We start from the raw sequence: 18820 nt of genomic DNA on the forward strand, positions 1-18820 counted from the left end.
CTACCTACCTACTGTATTTCTCTCTCTTTCTTTCCCTCTCTATCCCTCTTATCTACCTACCTACTTTTTTAAAAAATTGCCTCTTCAAAATCTTGGTGAGTCTTATACTCCTAAAAATACGGTAGTTGAGCCCTTCAAGAAGAGGATAAATTCAGATAAGTCTGCAGCCAAGATCTGTTTTGTTTAAATGTATGCATGTATGTTTGATGCCTTGTTGGCTCCTGGCAACTGTGTGGATTCATTCTCACCCTGAAGTTTCCTTGGCAAAATGTGTGTGTGTGTGTGTGTTGGGTATGTGTGTGTATACTTCACCAGTGTCTCGCTGTTGAGAGACCAACCTAACCTGTTCGTCAGCTGCACACCCAAAAATGTGACCCTAGTACCCATCTGCACAGCTGAACTAAAATTCAACTCACATCACAAATTAATAAGTTTGAATAACACCCTGATCTAATCGGAGGCAGTTTGTTTCTATTTAAATAAAGTCTACAATTCTTCTTAAGGGAAATAAAGGCAAAATCAGACAGCAAGAGACCAAGATGTTTTCCCCAGATCTTGAGAATACTTGGGATAGCAAGGACTCTCTAAGCAATGAAGCAACCTGTTTGCATCCTCAAACCTTCTTAGGGAGAAAAAAACCCTTCCCTAAAACCAGTTTGCAAACCACGTTGGGCCACCACCTGGATTGGCTGGGATTAGAGGGCCCGTTCCTAACCACCAGAAAGGAGCAGTTAAAGGTCAGCCTGGGGGGAAAAACGCAATCCGGCCATTGTGTCCAACACTCCGGGCGGGATGTCCATGGTTCAAAGCTCACCAACAGCAGCCAATTAAGCATTAAGCATTAAGGCTCTTGATTGCTATGGAAACCCTCTCGAAAACTCCTGAAATTGACCTGGATAGGCAAGGAGGAAAGTGAAAGAAAGCTGCAGAACTCAGTTTAAAAATAAAATGGGGGAGGGGGGAGTCTCCCCTGACCTTGCAAGGCCAGCCATTAAGAGACCCTCTTGTTCTCTGAAAGGCATCGAGAGCGGCAGAAATATTTTAGAACAAAGCAAAGCATCTTCTCTAAACTGATGTAGAAAGTAATTATACATGGGAAGGGTCCAGAAGCTACAACAACTCCCACAAATGTGACATACAGGTGGTAGTCCTCGTTTAGCAACACAGTGGGGACTGGTAACATGGTCATTGAATGAAGCAGTTGCAAAGACTCCGGTCTTTAAGTGAATTGTAAGTGTATCCAACCAGAGGCCGATAAAGCCTCTGGGGTGAACCCAGCTCCTGCTTAGGAAGTCTACCCTGGGCCGGAGGGCCCTTTCCGAGTCCATCACAAAGCCCCCGTGTCTTCACGCAGAGCCAGACGGTGAGAATGTCCAGATTACGCCATCCTGAGCCCTTCCTGGTTAAACCCTCCCACCACGGAGCTGAAATCTCCCAACACAATGACCTGCTTAGGACAATGCAACAGCCCTGCTGAGACCTTAATACCGACGGACAATTAGGATTTTATAATTTGTAATGGAGACCCATTAGGGTGACTGAAATACAACAGATGAAGGATACTGAAGGGGACACTGTGGGTTCTCAAGGTCCAGAATGAACAAATGAGGAAGAGGAGGAAGACAACCAGAAAAAGCTACAGGCAGTTCTGTTCATTAAAGACACCCATTCATGTTGAGACCTGTAAAACAAATGACCTTGGGAAGTTTGCAAACAGGGTCCTTCTAGGAAATTCCCAGTTGTCCTAGGGATAAACTTTGCCAGAGGTTACAGGAAGACACAGGGGGATCCGTTGTCCTTGACTCAGTGCTTTTCACCTTGACCAGGTGTCTCCAAGCGAACCAAATAATAGAAAAGGGTCCAAAGGCCAGGTCACCAAGGACGCATGCAGACAGCCAAGAACTGTAGATCTGGTGACAGGAAACAAAAACTCAAAATGAATTGAGGACAGGAAGCAAAGAATGCCAAGAACGCCACAGAGGGCCTCCATACCTTCAGAAGGAAGGGAGCTAAGTATACCAACCGCTCGATAGAGAAGGCGATCGTGCTAAGGGCTCTCAAGGCAGAGACGATGGCACTTCTAAATTCTTGCCCTGGTTCCATCTTCTCTAAGAAGCCACCATGCATTCCCCCAGGAGACGGCAAAAAGCAGGACGAAGAGAATGAAGAGAGAGGCCGAGCAAAAGAGGCTTGGGGAATCTCTCTCCAAATTAAGTGAGCTGCCTCTTAGGATCCCAAAGGATCCTGCTGCTCTGCTTCGGCTGACCTCAAGCTTAGTCACTGGGAATCCTGAAGAACTGGCAAGTGCCAAGGGAAAGAAGGTGAGCGGGGGGGGGGGGGCAGACGAGGACATCTGTTTGCAGAAAGAAAAAAAAGGAAAGGAAAATCCCTCAAACTAACACACAAATCAGTATTAAAATCTGCAACTTGGAAGATTCTGGAGCAGATCATAAAGCAATCGATCTGGTACAATACGGTTCCTAGATATTACCGTGTTTCCCCAAAAATAAGACAGGGTCTTATTTTCTTTAGACACCCCCACCCCCACCAGAAATAAGAGCTTGGCCTTAGTTTCGGGGAGGTCTTATTATTTTTGAGGTGCAGGAAGTGGTCACCGCATGGCTGCTGCTGTGTGGCAATATTTTCAGGGAGGGCTTGTTTTTGGGGAAACAGGACACTAGCATGGCTCTGTCAAGGACAAATCTTGGCACATCGATCTTTCATCATTTGGAGTGATCTCCAAAGGATTTGAGAAAATTAGCCCGTGCTGATTAAAGAGATGAAAGATCCCCCTCCTCGTTTCTTTATCCTTGTTTCTGGCTAAAGAAAAGAGAGGGCCCCTCCTGGGTGGCTGAAGGAGGCAGCAATTGGAGGGAACAAGGGCTGTTTCAGGAGGGGGAAGACTGAGAGAGACTCAAAATAACTAACACCACCTTAGTTGTGCCAGGTAGAAGTTGGTCTGGAGACAGTTCCCGTGATTCTGCTCCATCGCCCTACTACCTGCCCAGAACTTGGTTCTGGTCTTCTGAGCTTGCCAGCTGAGCTGGGGACGGAAATGGGCTGGAAGAAAGCAGCTACGCTCAGCCAGCAGCAAGGACTCTGCTTGCTTTGTTCCAATTGTGTGTCCAATTCTCAAGACCCTTCAACAGAATCTCCACTCCGTTCCGGGCACAGATTAAAAACGTTCCTGTTCAAGGCCACTTTATGGACACACCTGTCGGGCAATGCAAACCCATCATTCAGCCTTTTCCCTGCCTTTTCCCTGCAATGGTGTTTGCAGGGGGGGAGGGAGAGGGGGAGTGGAAAGATTGGCAAAAGCCCAGGGCGGTTTATTCCTGACGGCCAGTCAAGGCATCTGACAGTTGCAAGGCGTGAATGTGACTTTCTATGCAGTTGGGCTGGCAAAGCATGGGGGAAATTGCACAAGCGAAGGCTTGGACCTCCTCCTCCTCCTCCTCCTCCTCCTTACCAATCTTGCAACTATTGCAATAGTAGCAGCAACCCCGTCTTGCCTTTTCAGGACTGCAAAGCGTCAGAAGAGACCATTCGGCTCCTTCTGCAGAACGCAGCTGCGGATAATGCCGGGGGGGGATGTGTTTGCCCCAATAAAGGTTGAATTGCTGCACGGGGATTAAGGTTCAGGCTGTCTCGCTTTTTGGAAATGCAGCTGCGGGGATCGGTGTCAGTGAAGTCTTCGAGTCCCGGGAGGAAGCTTCCCCGCCGCCCGTAATGCGCGTTCACACGATCTGCGAGGTTTCTCCCAGGCTTCGTGACGTCATCACGGCCACCGCGGCCGCCGTCCAGAGTTCATTTGCATAGCCCCGCCCGGCGCCCAATCCCGCGAGGCGCCCTGCTTTGCATGCGCGGTCCGGGCCAGTCAGCGAGCGAGGGGCCGAACCACCACGTGCTGTTGCTAAGCTTCGGCTTTGGGGTTGTTGCTATAGCGGCCGGCCTATCAGCGCCCGCGACGCCCGTGCCGTCCACTCGCGCCCGCCTCCGAGGGCGGGCTCGGCGTCCCCGTGCCGGCCGCGATTGGCTGCGCGGCGGCTCCGCCTGGGGCGACTGGCGGGCGCGGCTGCCCGTCGAGCGAGCGGCCTGCCAACCGGGGCGGGAGGCGGCGCGCCCGTGGCCCGAGCCCTGGCAGGCGGCGGCGGCGGCGATGGAGTGGAACTCGCTGCTGATGCTGCTGGAGGCCGCCGAGTACCTGGAGCGGCGGGAGCGCGGTGCGCCGGGGGGGGGCACGGAGGGGGGGTCCCGGGGAGGAGCTCGGGGGGGGGGTTTCCGGGCCTGTCTGACGCGGCGCTTTCTCCCCGCAGAGGCCGAGCACGGCTACGCCTCCGCCCTGCCCTTCGAGCGGACCTGCGCCCGGAGGAGGAGCGCCGCCAGGAAGGGCCCCGGCAGCCGGTGAGTGGCCCCGGGCCAGTCCGGGAGTCCCAGCGGGGCTTCTCCTCCTCCTCCTCCCTCCGGAGGGCCTGCTGAGCGTCGCCTGCGTGGCTGAGGGGGAGAGGGCGCTGACCACCCCCCTCCCCCGCCCTCCCTCCCTCCCTCGCCCTGCCTGCCTGCCTGCCTGCCTGCCTGCCTCTGCTCCGGCCGGGACGGGAAAGGGAGGAAGCCGGAGGGCGAGAGGCGCCTGTCCCGCCCAGGAGGGCTTTGCCTGGGGCCTCCCTCCCTCCTTCTCCCCCCTGCAACGGCCCTGCGGGTGGGGAGGGGAGGGGGCTGGGGCAGGAGCCCCGGGTGGCCAGGGAGGAAGGGGGCCGTCCAGGGACGGAGCCCAGAGCAGGTGAGCCCCGGTGGGGTCCCAGCGGCTCCCCTGCAGGAGGGAAGCGGAGGAGAGACGGGGAAAGGGAAGCGCCTAAGGGAAGCTGCTCTAAGGCTGTAAGGCCCAGGAGGAGGAGGAGGAAGCAGCCTCTGGGGGAAAGTCTACTTTGGCAGGCCTGGGGAGGCCCCGATCAGGCCTGGGCTCCGGGCAGCCCAGAGGCAGGAAGCAGAGCAGCCCCCGAGGAGGAGGAGGAGGAGGAGGAGGAGGAGGAGGGAGAAGCCCCTTCAGAAGCCACCTGTGGAGCCGATGCTGGGCCAGCTCAGGAGAACTTCGGGCTCCCTGCCTCTCGCTTGGGGACCCTCCTGCGATAGGATGGTGGCCGAGCCCAGTTGGTCCAGGGTGGCCTGCTCCGGTCCCCTCTTCCTTGCAATGACCGCCCTGCATTGAACGTAGGCCTGGAGAGGAGGAGGAGGCAGGGATGAGTGCTCCCTCCTCTTCGGAGTCATGGCTGGCTTAACCTGGCTGAATAAAAGTGAAAGTGTGTGGAAGCCAGGGATCAAAGCGGGCGTTTCATCTGCAGCTTCATCTGTGCGGCTTCTGTGGAGAATAGTTGCCCTTTCCTCCCCCCTGGGGTGCCTAGTGGGCAGCGGTGCAGGGTTCCACAATACATGCGGCTATGGCAATCCCCTGGGCATGCTAAATGGAGGCCACTGTTAGCCTTGCGCATCAGGTACAATCAGGTGCAACCTAAGAAATAGCCAGCATTTTTCTTTCTTTCTGGCCAGGCGATTCAGCCCCCAGCCTTTAGCGTGCAGTGGCCTTTTTGCCTTCGGCTCCATCTGTGGTTTGGTGCTGGCCTATGAAATCATGGCTTTTGCCTGCTGAGTTGCGAATCGGGTCCACTCTGCCAGGCTTGAACGCATGTGGTATTTTTGCAGGGCACGTGCTGTAATACTGCTGGCCCAGTGGTAATTGCTTTTTTATTCCTGGGAATATTTTTTTCTCCCGTAGATTCCCAAAGGTAAGGATGAGGTAACGTCAGTTTATTCCGGAGGGCCCATGAGATGGCTTCCTTCCCCGGGATAGGGCGAAGAGCGTCCTATAAGATTTGCTGCTTGTTGAAGATGCTTCTACATTTAGCTTAAGTTCTTTAGTCTGCAGGAGGAAAAACATACCTCTTAAGGCTATTGTTTTCTGCCGTGGTCCAAGTTCATTTAACCTTCAGCTAGTCCTGGGACTGAGTTTTTGATTACGTCTCAACAATCAAATTTCAGTTTGAGATATTACAGAAATGTCATCTGATTCAGGGTTGATCTCAAAACTGTGTTAAACCCGAGGAAAACAAAGAAATGGTGGTAATATTCTAAAATATCGCATTTTCTGTTTTTAATAGATCCTCACATAATGAATTAGAAAAACATAGGTAAGTAATAATTAACATAATTGATAGAGGTATTAATATACAGAGAGGGTGATTCAAATGTGGTATTGATAATTACTCATTTGCATATTGATAGAATAAATGAAGCTTTTTAATTATTGAAAATCAGTAAGTTAAATTTATGCAAACTACTCATTTGCATACTTATACATATCATTTTTATTAGGGGTAATTTTATAGGCACATATTTTATCAGTTTGCAGCAAATTTGGAAGCTTTTAGGAATTCATTTTAAAACAGTTATATTTATATTTTGATTCCAAATAAATTATGTTTTGTTGATCGCATCAGTTAAATATAGTTTTCACATAGATAAAAGATCAATAAAAAGCTGCTGAAGACTTGGAGAATTCATTAAAAAAGAAAAACTCCTTTTGGCAAAAATAATAAGCTGAATAAGATGTTGTAGGTTCAGTTCTTGAGCCATGCAACAAAAAGTCGTTACTTTTAATAATGAATGTATGCTAAACTGTATTAAAATTCAGGAGTGCTGATGATCAAGTACTGAGGAGGCGAGGGCCAACAGCAGAACCAGCCATCAGCACACCCCAATCAACCTCTAAAAAGTCACACGCACACACACACAACCAGGCCCCACATATAAATACCACACACAAAATAGCCCAAAGCCCACGCTCAGTTCCCTGAGGATGGGCTCCAGCAGGAGTCCAAGAAGCGACCAGACCTCTGGTGCCAGTGACCGACCCAAATTGGGTCCTGTATTAAAATTTATTTTAATTATATATATATATATATATATATATATATATATATATATATATATATATATATATATGTATATGTATATGTATATGTATATGTGTATATATATATATATATATATATATATATATATATATATATATATATATATATATATATATATATATATATATATATATATATATATATATATATATATATATATATATATATATATATATATATATATATATATATATATATATATATATATATATATATATATATATATATATATATATATATATATATATATATATATATATATATATATATATATATATATATATATATATATAAATTTTAATACAGGACCCAATTTAATACAGGACCCAATATATATATATATATATATAGTCATTTTCCTTGTTTGGGAACATTTGTAGTGCTTGTTAGGTGCCCTGCGTCATTTGGCAAGTGGGTGGCCATGTAAGTTTATTAAATAAAATGACTAAAGAAGATACTGCGGAATGTCAGTTTTCACAGGCTGAGAGCATAGATTAAACTCTGTTTTCCAAACACCCCTTTCTTGGCTCCGTTTGCAAGTAGTGACTGCTTTTTGCCCACACAGTGAGACATTTCAGAGGCCTCTTTTTCTTCTTGGAAGATGTTCGAGGGAAAAGGATGAAGCAATCCTTTCCTTTAGGCAGATCAGCAGTTACAAGTTTCATCATTTACTCTTCATTAGAAGGACCAATTAACTGAGGAAGCTATTGAGAAATACGTATATTACAAATTTGAAAGAATTATTCTAATTTTGTTTCCGGTCCCACATTTAAAAATTTGTCTTTGGGGATTGCCTGTTGAAGCGGACCACAGTCTCTGCTGCTCAGTCTAAACCGCCGCTTTGTAAAGGTTGAAAAGGAAGGGAAGAGAAGGCCCGTCCCCAACTCCCCTTTCCTTCAGTCAGGACTGCATCCCTGGGAATTGCATTCCAGAGCGGGGTGCTCTGGAGCAGGCGAGGGGTGAATTGTAACATGGGCATTTTGAATGCAGCAACTGCAGCAGCAGCAGCAGCATTTCCCAGGGATGCATGGTGGACGTCCAGTCATGGCAAAATAGACAGGAGACTTTGGACGGGAACCAAGTCTGAAGCCCAGCACTGCCTGGCTCCCGGCCCTCGGCCTTGAACTGGGAAGAAACACCAGAGGGAAGATAAAAGGAGGGCAGCCACCTCTTCCAAACAATCAAAATAACCGGGTCCCACTCTCACTTCATCCCCAGACTTAACTCTTAGTGGCCGCTGGGCCTCGAAGGCATCCGGTGTTCTCTGCATCATTATTCAACCAATCAGACCAGTCACTGCCCTTAACACCCAGGGACTTTGTCACGTGGGAATTTTTATATCCCTTCACCACAAAACTCCAGGATCTACTGGTGAACGTAAAAACCAAGTTTCAGAATCTTTCCACTGACACTTTTTAAATGACACAAATATTTGTACTGGGAAAAACATTCATTTTGCTTTAAGATTAACCAAGTTTAAAGGGCAGGCAGACTTAGATGGAAGGAATGGCTGCTTTGGTTTTTCCAATCGCTTGGTTCCACGTGTGAATCTACCTAGGTAGCCGCCAGGAAGGCTTTGCTGTTTGCAAGCAGAGCCAGTGGAAGATTTGAGGGAGCCCAAGTAAAACTTTTTAGGAGAGTGCTAGGAAGATTTTCTGTATCCAACCAAAGGGTTTTTTTTTAACCAACAACCCTTTGTTTCCATGCTCCATCTTTTGTTACAAGGGAGCAAATAAACAGGAATAATGTGGGGGGCGGGGGGGGGGGGGAATGCTTTTGGATTCCTGCATTATTTTGTGTTGATCTAAATGGAAAATTCTTTCTCCTTCCTCCAAATGGGACTGGGCTTTGGCGAATGAACATGGCAAACACCGTTCAGTGTGCCAGGAAAAAAATAAAATAAAAGCGTAGCTCTGAAAATACCGGTTCAGTCAGTGAGGAAAGAAAATTCCCACTAGGAAGAGCCTGAACGAATTAATGAATTAATACGAAGTTTATGATAGAACATTGTGCATATTTCAGTCCGCTGTGTCACACCTCAGCTGTCCTTTGTAGATCTTGGAAAACGGTGGAGCAGCGCGGCCAAAAGTGCCACTAGGCCAAAGGTTTCCGTGGGCAGATTTTGCCTGGGAGATGGAGGGTAGCAAGTAGGAGATGGAATAGAACGCATGGTTTAGAGGAAAGGCTGGAGATCGTGTTATTTTTAATTTTCCCTGCCTCAAAGAGAATATTGCTAAAAGTTAGAAAAAGGAGGATAAGGAAAAGGAGGAACTTTGTGTGTCAGTAATTAAAATAATTGAATGAGTTACTTGACATTGCTGGGGCCATCCTTTAGCTTTAAGAGCACGTTGGAAGAAAGAAATAGCAGATCACACGTCCAAGAAAGCTTCAGGAATCCCATCCCCAGGAATCGTGCTTGGCCCAGGGCATCTTCCATTGTTGACTTCGCCTTCCACGTGGACAAACCATATCCTGATAACACACTGTAGTCATGCAGTTTGCGTGGATTGATACACTGTGTTGTGTGGACCTTATTCTGCACTTACGATTTTGCTGTATTTGGTGAATTGAACACGCAGGGTTTGCTTACACTTGACCTGAAAGGTCAGAGGGGATCTCTTGTAGGGAGTAGCTGTCAGGCATGAATGCTAGTGAAATATGTTTTATTTATTTGCGATTAATATTGTGTCAAAAGTAGGGCAGGTTTTGAATGCTGGTGAGACTAAAGCCAACCTCTCATTTGTGTTCGTTTCAGGCGGGCAAAGCTGAGGCTCTATTTAGAGGAGTTAAAGCAGCTGGTTCCTTTGGGAGCCGAGAGCAACCGCCACACCACCCTCAGCCTCCTGAAAAGGGCCAAGATGCACATTAAGGTAAACCAGAAAGAGGCTTCCTTTCTTTTAGCCTTGCGAAAGTCCTGCTTTCTAGCCTTCGAGAGGGACCCGGTCAGCCCTCAGAGCACCTAAAATCACGATGAAATAGGAGACGGTTTTGTTTATGACCTCTGCGTGTCCTTTTTGTCTTCAGGGTAAACACTGAATATGGCCTTACAGTGGTATATAAAAACAAAAGTAAATTACAACCTTGACTACTGGTCTCCTTCATTTCTTGTGATCATTTCAGACTTTGACTCAACTTATATTTTCCCCCCGCTTCAAAGAACATCGCTGAAATAACTCAGAAATGGCACGACCTCATTTATGAATAGTGTTCTGAAGTTATTTAACTTCCCAGTTCCCCAAAACTCTCTGGAGACTTTATGCTACATCTGTCCATGCCCTTAAGACATGAGCCACAGACCACAGATGCGGTCACAGAAGCCGATGCGTTTGCTGTTGGGGCCCAAGCAAAACACGCAAGAGAACTTCCTGGAGCATCCTGTGCTTGACCGCCTACGGGCTACCTATCGGTGTAGTCTGCGCCCAAAACAGGCAATGTATAAAAGATGAAGAATTCACATTTTAAAATATATACGTTTTTGCTTTCCACAGGCACAAGCACACATTTAAGCAGCGAGACTTCTAGATAGTGGCTTTGATATCTAAGAAAGAAAAGCAAACACACTCCTTTTTTATTTTATCTTGTTTTTTGCTTATTTCAAATGGTTCTAAAAACCCTTGATTTGAAGCTGGAGGTGAACTCAACCCGTGATTTGCTTGTCCTTGTCTGAATGGCATGTCAGAAGACCTTAAGGCAGAGCATCTACAGGAGGGCCTGATCTTCCCATAGAGAAGAATTGGCAGGAAGAGTCGGAGGCTCCCTGGAGCCCAAAGTTAGGTTTACCTTAGAAGGGATGGAGGTGAGGCCAGAGGTGGCCGGATCAGGGAGGGGATTATGGGCTCAGTTTTCTCCCGTTCTCCTCCAGTGCAAATGGGCTTAGGTGGACTTGGCAGTAGATTTCCATGATGCCACATCCATCTTGACTAATAGAAAAAGGGTTGCTCCGGTTTATAGTCTCAACTGACGCACAAGAAGTTGTTTGTAACACCCACTTTGTGCTCAACTAAATGCTTTCCCTTTCTTTGGAGGGCCATCAAGTCAATTGCTTTTTATGCTGCAATGTTTTTCCTTACGTGGCTCCGTATCATTTGAGTCCTTCTGTTTGACAGGCTATGAAAGTATCCCACAGCTTCACGTGTGCATGGACCCGATCAAGTATATAAAGGGAGCCTTTTGGGGGGAACAAGGTTAATTGGGATTATTTCCCCCATTGTTAGTAGCAGGAGGGATTTGAATCATTTCTGTAAAAAATAGTTTGGGGAGCAAGTACTCAGGGCCTCCCCCTTCTTCCCATCTCTCTCCCCTCCCCCCCAATCCTGATCTGGGCTGCTGGGAAAAGTCTTCAGCTTCCTTGCCTCCCACCCTTTGCAAGGAAGGTTGTAGCATGTTACTAACAGGGGGACGGTCGTAGTCTGGATGACAACATCGTAGTCCCCTTCAGGATCCCTTCTCTGCAGTCCAGGGGCTGTTCAGACACGAGCGGAAGATTATTTTCCTTGCTGCTAAGCAGATGGTTTCATTATTTTGGCTCCATAGAAGTTGGAAGAACAAGACCGGAAAGCTCTGAACATCAAGGAACAATTGCAGCGCGAACATCGGTACCTGAAGCGCAGGTTGGAGCAGCTCTCCATGCAGGGCCTGGAGCGAGTCCGCACAGACAGCCTCGGATCGACAATATCGACAGATTCGGAGCAAGGTAGGCGGTTCGAATTCTGAAATTGCACAGACTGGGACAGAGCGTGCAGTAGCAAGGTTTAAGGCCACTCAAAGCTATCCAACTTCCTTTTGGAAAAGAAAAGTTCATTAACAATTTGTGATGGGCTGGAAAACAATTTAATAAGCAGTTGGAGAGAAAAGTGGTTGCTGCAGAGAAGAATGAAGCGTTAACGTCAGCGGTACAAAGCATCAAGATTCAGCCATTATTTTATTTTTTTTGCAAAACAGATTACAGCTCAGGCTGTAAACGTCATCTTGTTCCAATCCAATTTGAAATAGTCCTGCAACAATTAGAATGTTAATGTTGGACAATATCCCAGGACCTACTGAGGTGATTGTTGCATTGTTACTATTATTCCTCTGAATGAATAATGGACTTTATTCTTAGTTATTAAAAGTAATAATTAGTTTGAGAATTTGAAGTTACCTTTTAAATGTATTTATTGCAAGTGGACACCTTTTTGTACAAACTTGTGAGAAATGGTGTAGGGTCTCCTGCTTGGGCCCCAGGGGGTTGGACTAGATGACCTACAAGGTCCTTTCCAACTGTGTTAATCTGCAATACATTCTGAACTTCCAAGAATTCCCCACCCAGCCACTGCAGCCTGGGAAATTCTGGGGGTTGAAGTTTTAGAGTTGCCAGAGTAGGACACCTTGTCCTAATCTGTGTATTGGTGGAATGAACAGATTCTACCAAAAATGCCCTCACTATTGCAGACTTCCCAGCAGAATGGATTCAAGGTCAAGATATACATGGCTCGTAAGCATCCTCCAGAGTCCCATCTTCCTCTGCATTAATTTGAACATTCGAAGCAAGTAATACATTTTTTAAAAAAAGCAAAATACAGGAAGAACTGAAAGATAAACTAGAACCGGCCACATGTTCAGTCCCCTTGCTAAAACACAAGAACGTTCACAAACCACCAGGGTGGGGTGGGGGTTCTGTGAGTCAGAGTTGCTCTTTCTCACCCAGTGGTGACATTTTCCACTCGGTGGATTAGCCCAATCAAATCTAAGACCAAATTGTGCCTAAATAAATGGCTTTTGGGATTTTCTCCTAGTACAGTTGGACACTTGGATATTTCAATTACATTGGTATGTGGTGTGCCCCCAATCTCATTATTTTCTTATTAACCTATCTGAAATGGTATAGGGTGTCCTGCTTGAGCAGGGGGCAGACTAGACTACCTCCAAGATCCCTTCCAGCTCTGTTCTGATTGATTTGAGATTTTTTAACTGCAACTCCTCATTGGTTGCAGATTTTTAAGGTCACAAAGATATTACTTGCAGATTGATCATAAAGAATTAAGAAGTTCCTTACAAGGACATCAGACGTAGTACCAACCAATTGCAAATTCCTCGTAATGCCCAGTGTATTTCTCCTGGACGTTTTGTGGGGAGGGAAACCAGAAACCGGGATCAAATCAGTAGCTGCAGTAGCCTTGCGTCCCACTTGTGGTGTCTTTTTTCTCCTAGAAGTAATGGAATGCGTTAATGCTAGCCGGGTTGAATCAAAGTGTAATGGAAACAAATCAGAAATAAATAGGAATCTTGATAAATAACTTTGAAATCCTTTATTTTAGTTTATGGTCACTCTGTATTAATAGCCTTCGGTGGCTTCAATATGCAAAATGGCTGGACAGAATAGGCAACAAACAATAAAAATTCAAATAAATAATATTTATATCAGAACTACAATATTTTTAAAAACCATTCATTCATTCCACATTTTTGAACTGCCCCCCCCCCCCAGCTAATATCTAACGGTGCATGATCGCATTGTTCCTTAATTCTTTTAGTTCATTTGGTAACTCTGAAATTGGTGGAGTGTATCCAAGAGGTTGCTTGCAACTGTCAAAAGCCTACAATTGGAAGGGGCCAGGGAGATAATTCTGGAAGATTTTCAAGCTTTCACACCAGTTGCATCTCCTTGTAGAGGTTTTGCAAAAAGTATTGGCAGAATGCTGGCATCTTCCACTCCTCCTCCTCCTCCTCCTCCTCCTCCTCCTCTTCCTCCTGTGAGTTCCCTCCGCGCCCTTAGTTCTCCTTAGGACCCACACAAGGGGAAGTGGGGCTGGCGAAGTGTACGGGGGGAGGGCTGGCATTGGATAAGGGTGAGGAGATTCAGCCCTGAGATGACCTCTTCAGCACACGCAGTCCTCGGCTTACAACACTTCATGTAGTCACCATTCAAAGTTACAATGGCACTGAAAAAAGGGACTCACACTTACGACCTTTCCCGCATCCCCATCATGGCCACGTGATCAAAACCCAGAGCCTTGGCCCCTGGTTCATATCTACGACGGTCCCCCTTTGCGACCTTCTGACAAAGGCAATGGGGATTCACTTTACAACCAGATTATTAACATCAACTGCAATGATTCACTTAACAATTCAGGCAAAAAAGGTTGTAAAACGGGGCAAAATTCACCTCACAAATGTCTCCCTTCAGAACGTCAGTCGAGACTCCCTGTCCTGCTTGCTGTCTGTTTATAAAGCGTTGAGTCGATGTGCGGTCTGACACCTCTCTTCTCCTCCCATGCAGAGGTGGACATTGAAGGGCTGGAATTCACCCCTGCCGAAATGGACAGCAGCGGAAGCGCCAGCGAGGCAGAAGACAGCTTGCAAGGCAGCTCGAGCGACAGCGGCTACGCCCGGCCCCACAGACGCAGCCACGCCCGGCTCCTGTAGTCTCTGCCGCTCGGGACTCCTCCCGGAAGCCTTCCCTCCGCAGCCCTCGACCTGCCACCCTTCCGAAAGCGACCCTGGGGAAGAGGCCTCCAACCCCCCCTCCCCCCGGGGCTCCCCAGGCTACGGATAATACCGCAGTAGAAATCATGGGTTTGGGATTTTCCCCTGCAGATTAGATAACGTTTTGGGTGAAAGTTTCTTCCCGTGCCCACTCCACAAGCCACTACTTATTGGGGGGCTTGGTTGACCTCTCCCGGAAGTTTAGAAGTTCCGCTTTTGAATAAATGACTTGGACCGATTGAGATAAATTGTTCCAGATGTTAAAATACGAAGGGACACGGCAGGGAACTTACAAATTGGTATAAGGCATAAGAATGTGGCTTGGCCAATGACTGGGCACCAGGCTTCCATCCCTGCAGGCCTTGGTGGAGGCAACTGATTCAAAACTGCAGAAATCCCCTTTTCTTGTGTGCGTCTTGCCTCCTTCGCGGCTTTCTTGGATTCTTTGAAAAGGAAAAGGGGAAGCTTCTAAAGTTTGATTGCCCTTTTGAAAGAAAATAGTTTGCAAAGGCTGCTGCGGTAGGCTTCTTTGGGGACAGGGAGGATGTGACGTTGATTGACTAAAAAGTGCGCGTGGGGGTTCTTTAAAAGAAGGAGGAGGAAAGCTGGACCCGTTGATCAGGTTACGTGCAGTGACACCCTGTGTTGTAGCAGCTCCTACCAGCTGCTCTAGCAGCACCCTCCCGGTGGCTTCGGTAGGCCAGACGGCCAGGCAGGATGGGCTTCTGATACCCAGAGACCGCCAGGGCCTCTCCCCCCCCCCCCCCCACTTGGAGGCTTTTAGCAATAGGGCTGCACCGGAAGGTCTCCAGGATTCGTTCTAGCATCACCAGCCGCCCGTCCTGCTTCTCCAGCTTTTCACGTCCAGCCTCCTCCCCTGTCTTAGAACCGTTCAGGACCCTGACCTCCTCCTACGCTCAGGGAAATCCTGAGACATTTCAGTGCAAGAAAGGAGTCTGGTAGGCCAAGGAGGGGCACGCGTTTGGCGGGGGCTCAGGTGTGACAGCGATCGTTGCGTTTCATCAAGGATCCCCTCCCACCCACCCCAGGGGGGGGGGTCCCAGTTTGTGTCCTCTTGCAGGCAGGAACTATGAAAGAAGCTTCTGGGTCAGGAAAGGCTTAGTTGGAGCTCTTGGTTTCTTGGACTGGATTGCAGGTAGTCCTTGACTTACAACTGCCATGTGACCAATCTGATTTTACAGCCCTTTTTATGACGGCCGCCATGGTCATTAAATGTAGTTGTTAAATGAATCAGTGCTTTGCTGTGGGCAGTTTCCAAAACACAAAACAAACGAAGTAAAGTGCTACTTTTTGACAAAGCTGTCCTAAAAGAGGGGTCAGGTGACCAAGGGATGCTGCAAATGGACATACATGCCCTGGTGTTGCTCAGCACTCAAAATTTGGCCCTGTGACTGCAAGTGGGGGGGGGAGGGGCACCCTTGGAAATTAAAGCCTGGGTCTAAAGTAGCCTCAAGGTAGATCCATCATCGTAACCGAACGGTTGCTAAGCGACCAGTCGTAAGACATTCAATATTTCAGTATTTTTATTGGCGGATTTTGAATCTCAGCATGTCCCCCCGGGTAGGATACTTCAGGCAGCCCTGTTTGCTCAGCCTTGTCTTGTTTCTCTCTGGAGTTGCCAATAAACTGAAAGGAAAGCTTAGCTTTGCATTTCAGTATTGATACTGTGATTTCTAGGCTATCCTGGCAGTTTCCAAAATTAACAAAATACTCTTAAGGTTGCCTCATTCATTTAGCATTCATCAAGCTTTTTAGAACGTAGTTACTCCACTTGTAGCAATATTGCAGAGTTGTAATTGAAAACAGTTTAAGCTTAGTGAAGTAATTACTCTGGCTTGCTGATAATTAAAAATGGACCAATCTTTGCATTGAAAAAAGGTCTTTTTAAAAAGAAAAAGTGATAAAAAGCTATATACTCTCTAGCCAACTGGTTTATTTCTTATAGGTATATTTCCTATAAAATAGTCTTTATTGTATTTTCCTAATTCTTCTGAACCACATTAAGTAGAGAAAGGAGATACTGAACCCAACCGGAGTCTCAGGGACTCTTCATGTTTATCATATTGTGCCTTGTGAACTATCCTCCCTCCCTTCCTTGATGGTGTCATTTTGCCTCAGATGAAATATTGAGCTTATTTTACCTTTCCACAAATGGGAAAAGAACGCACCCACCTATTCCCATAATACACCCACCCCCCCCTTCCTTAGTGAAATATGTAATACTTGTGCCTCTTTGAGAAGTGGGCTGCGAGAAACGTCTCGCGCTTTGCTCCAGAAATCCTTCGACAGACGCATGTTCAGCCCTAGCGGTTGAAATGAGCGGGTCCCCTTCAGAGGCACCCAGGGACACCCCCTCCCCCAGGGGAGCCCGGCCGTGGCAGGCCGAGACCTCGCTGGGCTCTGGCACAGACCTTGCTCTTTAACCGGGGCGGCAGGATGCAGGATCAAATCAGTGCCTTTGGCTACTCAAATCCAAAACTACAATTATGGGCTTTTCAGCATGTGAGACTTTTAATCTTAAAGAAAAGGGTAGCTGCTGGGATGGATGAACTTCACATTTTGTTGGCCTCTTTATGTTCAGTTATACTTCTTTTCCCTTTGGTGCTACAAATCAGAAAATTAGGAATTCAGTTCTGGCAGCTCATGACACTCGGTTTGCTTCTGAGGACCTCGGATTTGTCCTCAAGAATATGGTGGATTAAATGACCTTTTATCGCCATCCCTCCTTTATCCATAAGGAGAGCTGTAAGGTTATTTCTGGCAGCTGCATTTCAGATTAATAAAATCTGTTACGTTACTTTGCTATTATTTAGCATTCCTAGTACGCTAAACGCTTTGTATATTTCTGAAGTCCCCCTGGGGAAGGGTATACAGCAATATAAGGATTGTGTGTGGCTGATACAGCAGCATTAATTACTAATTCCTTTTGATTATTTTGGTTCCAATTTCCAAATCAGTGCTTTTTCTTCTAGAGGCTTCAATAACCGTTAATGGGGAAAATCGCTAGTAATGTTAGTTTCCTCTTACAATATAATGAATTTACTCATGGCTTTTAGAACGTTTGTTTCATGAAAAGCAATTCTTGCACAGAACTTTCCTACTGGAAAACAAATATGGGAGAATGGAAAAGAGGCTTTGTGAAAAACATCATTGACTTTCTGCCATTCTGATGTTTTTAAAAACGTGTGTACAGTTTAATGAACTCTTCCATGCTGAGTATCAGTGGCTTTGTAGATCTTTTATATTTTCAATAAAGGTTATTCAATATTCTGAGCTGAAAAGTCCTTGCCATTTCTTGTTTCCACTTGGTTGCTCCTGCAGTGGCTGCTGCTTGAAGGCTCTGGCAAACCCCACACCAGTTTTAATGTTAATGCATCCCCCCACAGACCAGGCACTGGCTTAAATTCTGCACGCAAGGGGGATTGGTCAGGCGGACAGCTTACGTTCAAGCTCGTTGCATGGATTAAGAATTGTCTGCTGGATCATTTAATTAAGGAAGATGCTGAGAGTTAAATCAATCTTACTTTAAAAAACGCAAAAGAAATTTGATACCAAGGCAAGAGCCAAAAGCGTCTGGTGGAGCATAAGATACAAAGAGCATACCGCCAGATCTTTGCTGCATCTGCATTTTGTTTTGGGCAGTTGAGAGCTGGCAGTGGAAGACCCTGGTTGATGGCCCTGATCGGATGACTCCCCTTCCCCGACCACAGGAAGGCAGGGCTTCTTAGAGCAAACCCACCCACTGAGGTTCCTGAGCGCTTGCAGTTTCCCCGAAGTATCCGGTGGACGGTTGGGTCCGATTAATCTCCCCAGTGAGAGGTTGGCTGAGCCATGGAACGCATTGCTCCTACGTGGCGTCTCTCCCTCTGTGCTCCTCCTAAGGTGGGCCTTGGTTTAGTCAGGGCCTTCAGGAGAGGGGAGTGCCAGGAGAGAGAGGGAGCTGAGCCCCATTGGAGGGAGAATCGGAGGGAGATTGACAGCTACCCATTTTAGCAATTACCTGGTGGCCTTAAGGGCAGTGAAACCTCTTTCTCCACCCCCCTTGTATCTGCCGATAGTGGCCCAGTCAGAGTGACCCAGTCCCTACAGGGCAGGGAGGGCACCCTGGAATCTGTTGTGTGGCCTGATGAATAGACTTTGATTAACAATGAACAATTGTGTTAAAATATGTTCAAATTTTATTTGAAGAATCAACCAGTGGAACAGCTTCCCTTCAGAAGGTGTGTGTGTGTTCCATCTCTGGAGGCTTTTAAGAAGAGATTGGAGGGTCATTTGTCCAGAATGGCTATAGGGTCTCCTGCTTGAGCAGGGGGTTGGACTAGAAGGCCCCTTGCCGCTCTATTCCGATTGATTGATTGTTTGATTGG

The 18820-nt window shown here is 47.0% G+C and overlaps 1 protein-coding gene across 1 annotated transcript; it reads left to right on the top strand.

Annotated features, from left to right (window-relative positions):
- The first annotated feature begins 4081 nt into the window (after window positions 1-4081).
- MXD4 (MAX dimerization protein 4) lies at window positions 4082-17726 on the top strand. Its single transcript, XM_081949251.1, has 6 exons — window positions 4082-4223; window positions 4317-4404; window positions 6153-6182; window positions 9724-9838; window positions 11502-11661; window positions 14227-17726. Exons 1-6 carry the CDS (start codon window positions 4160-4162, stop codon window positions 14370-14372), a joined length of 603 nt encoding a protein of 200 aa, XP_081805377.1. The 5' UTR covers window positions 4082-4159; the 3' UTR covers window positions 14373-17726.
- Window positions 17727-18820: the final 1094 nt, after the last annotated feature.

The sequence above is a fragment of the Natrix helvetica genome, assembly GCF_964273705.1.
Source record: "Natrix helvetica genome assembly, chromosome: 3".
In the NCBI taxonomy this organism is placed as follows: domain Eukaryota; kingdom Metazoa; phylum Chordata; class Lepidosauria; order Squamata; family Natricidae; genus Natrix; species Natrix helvetica.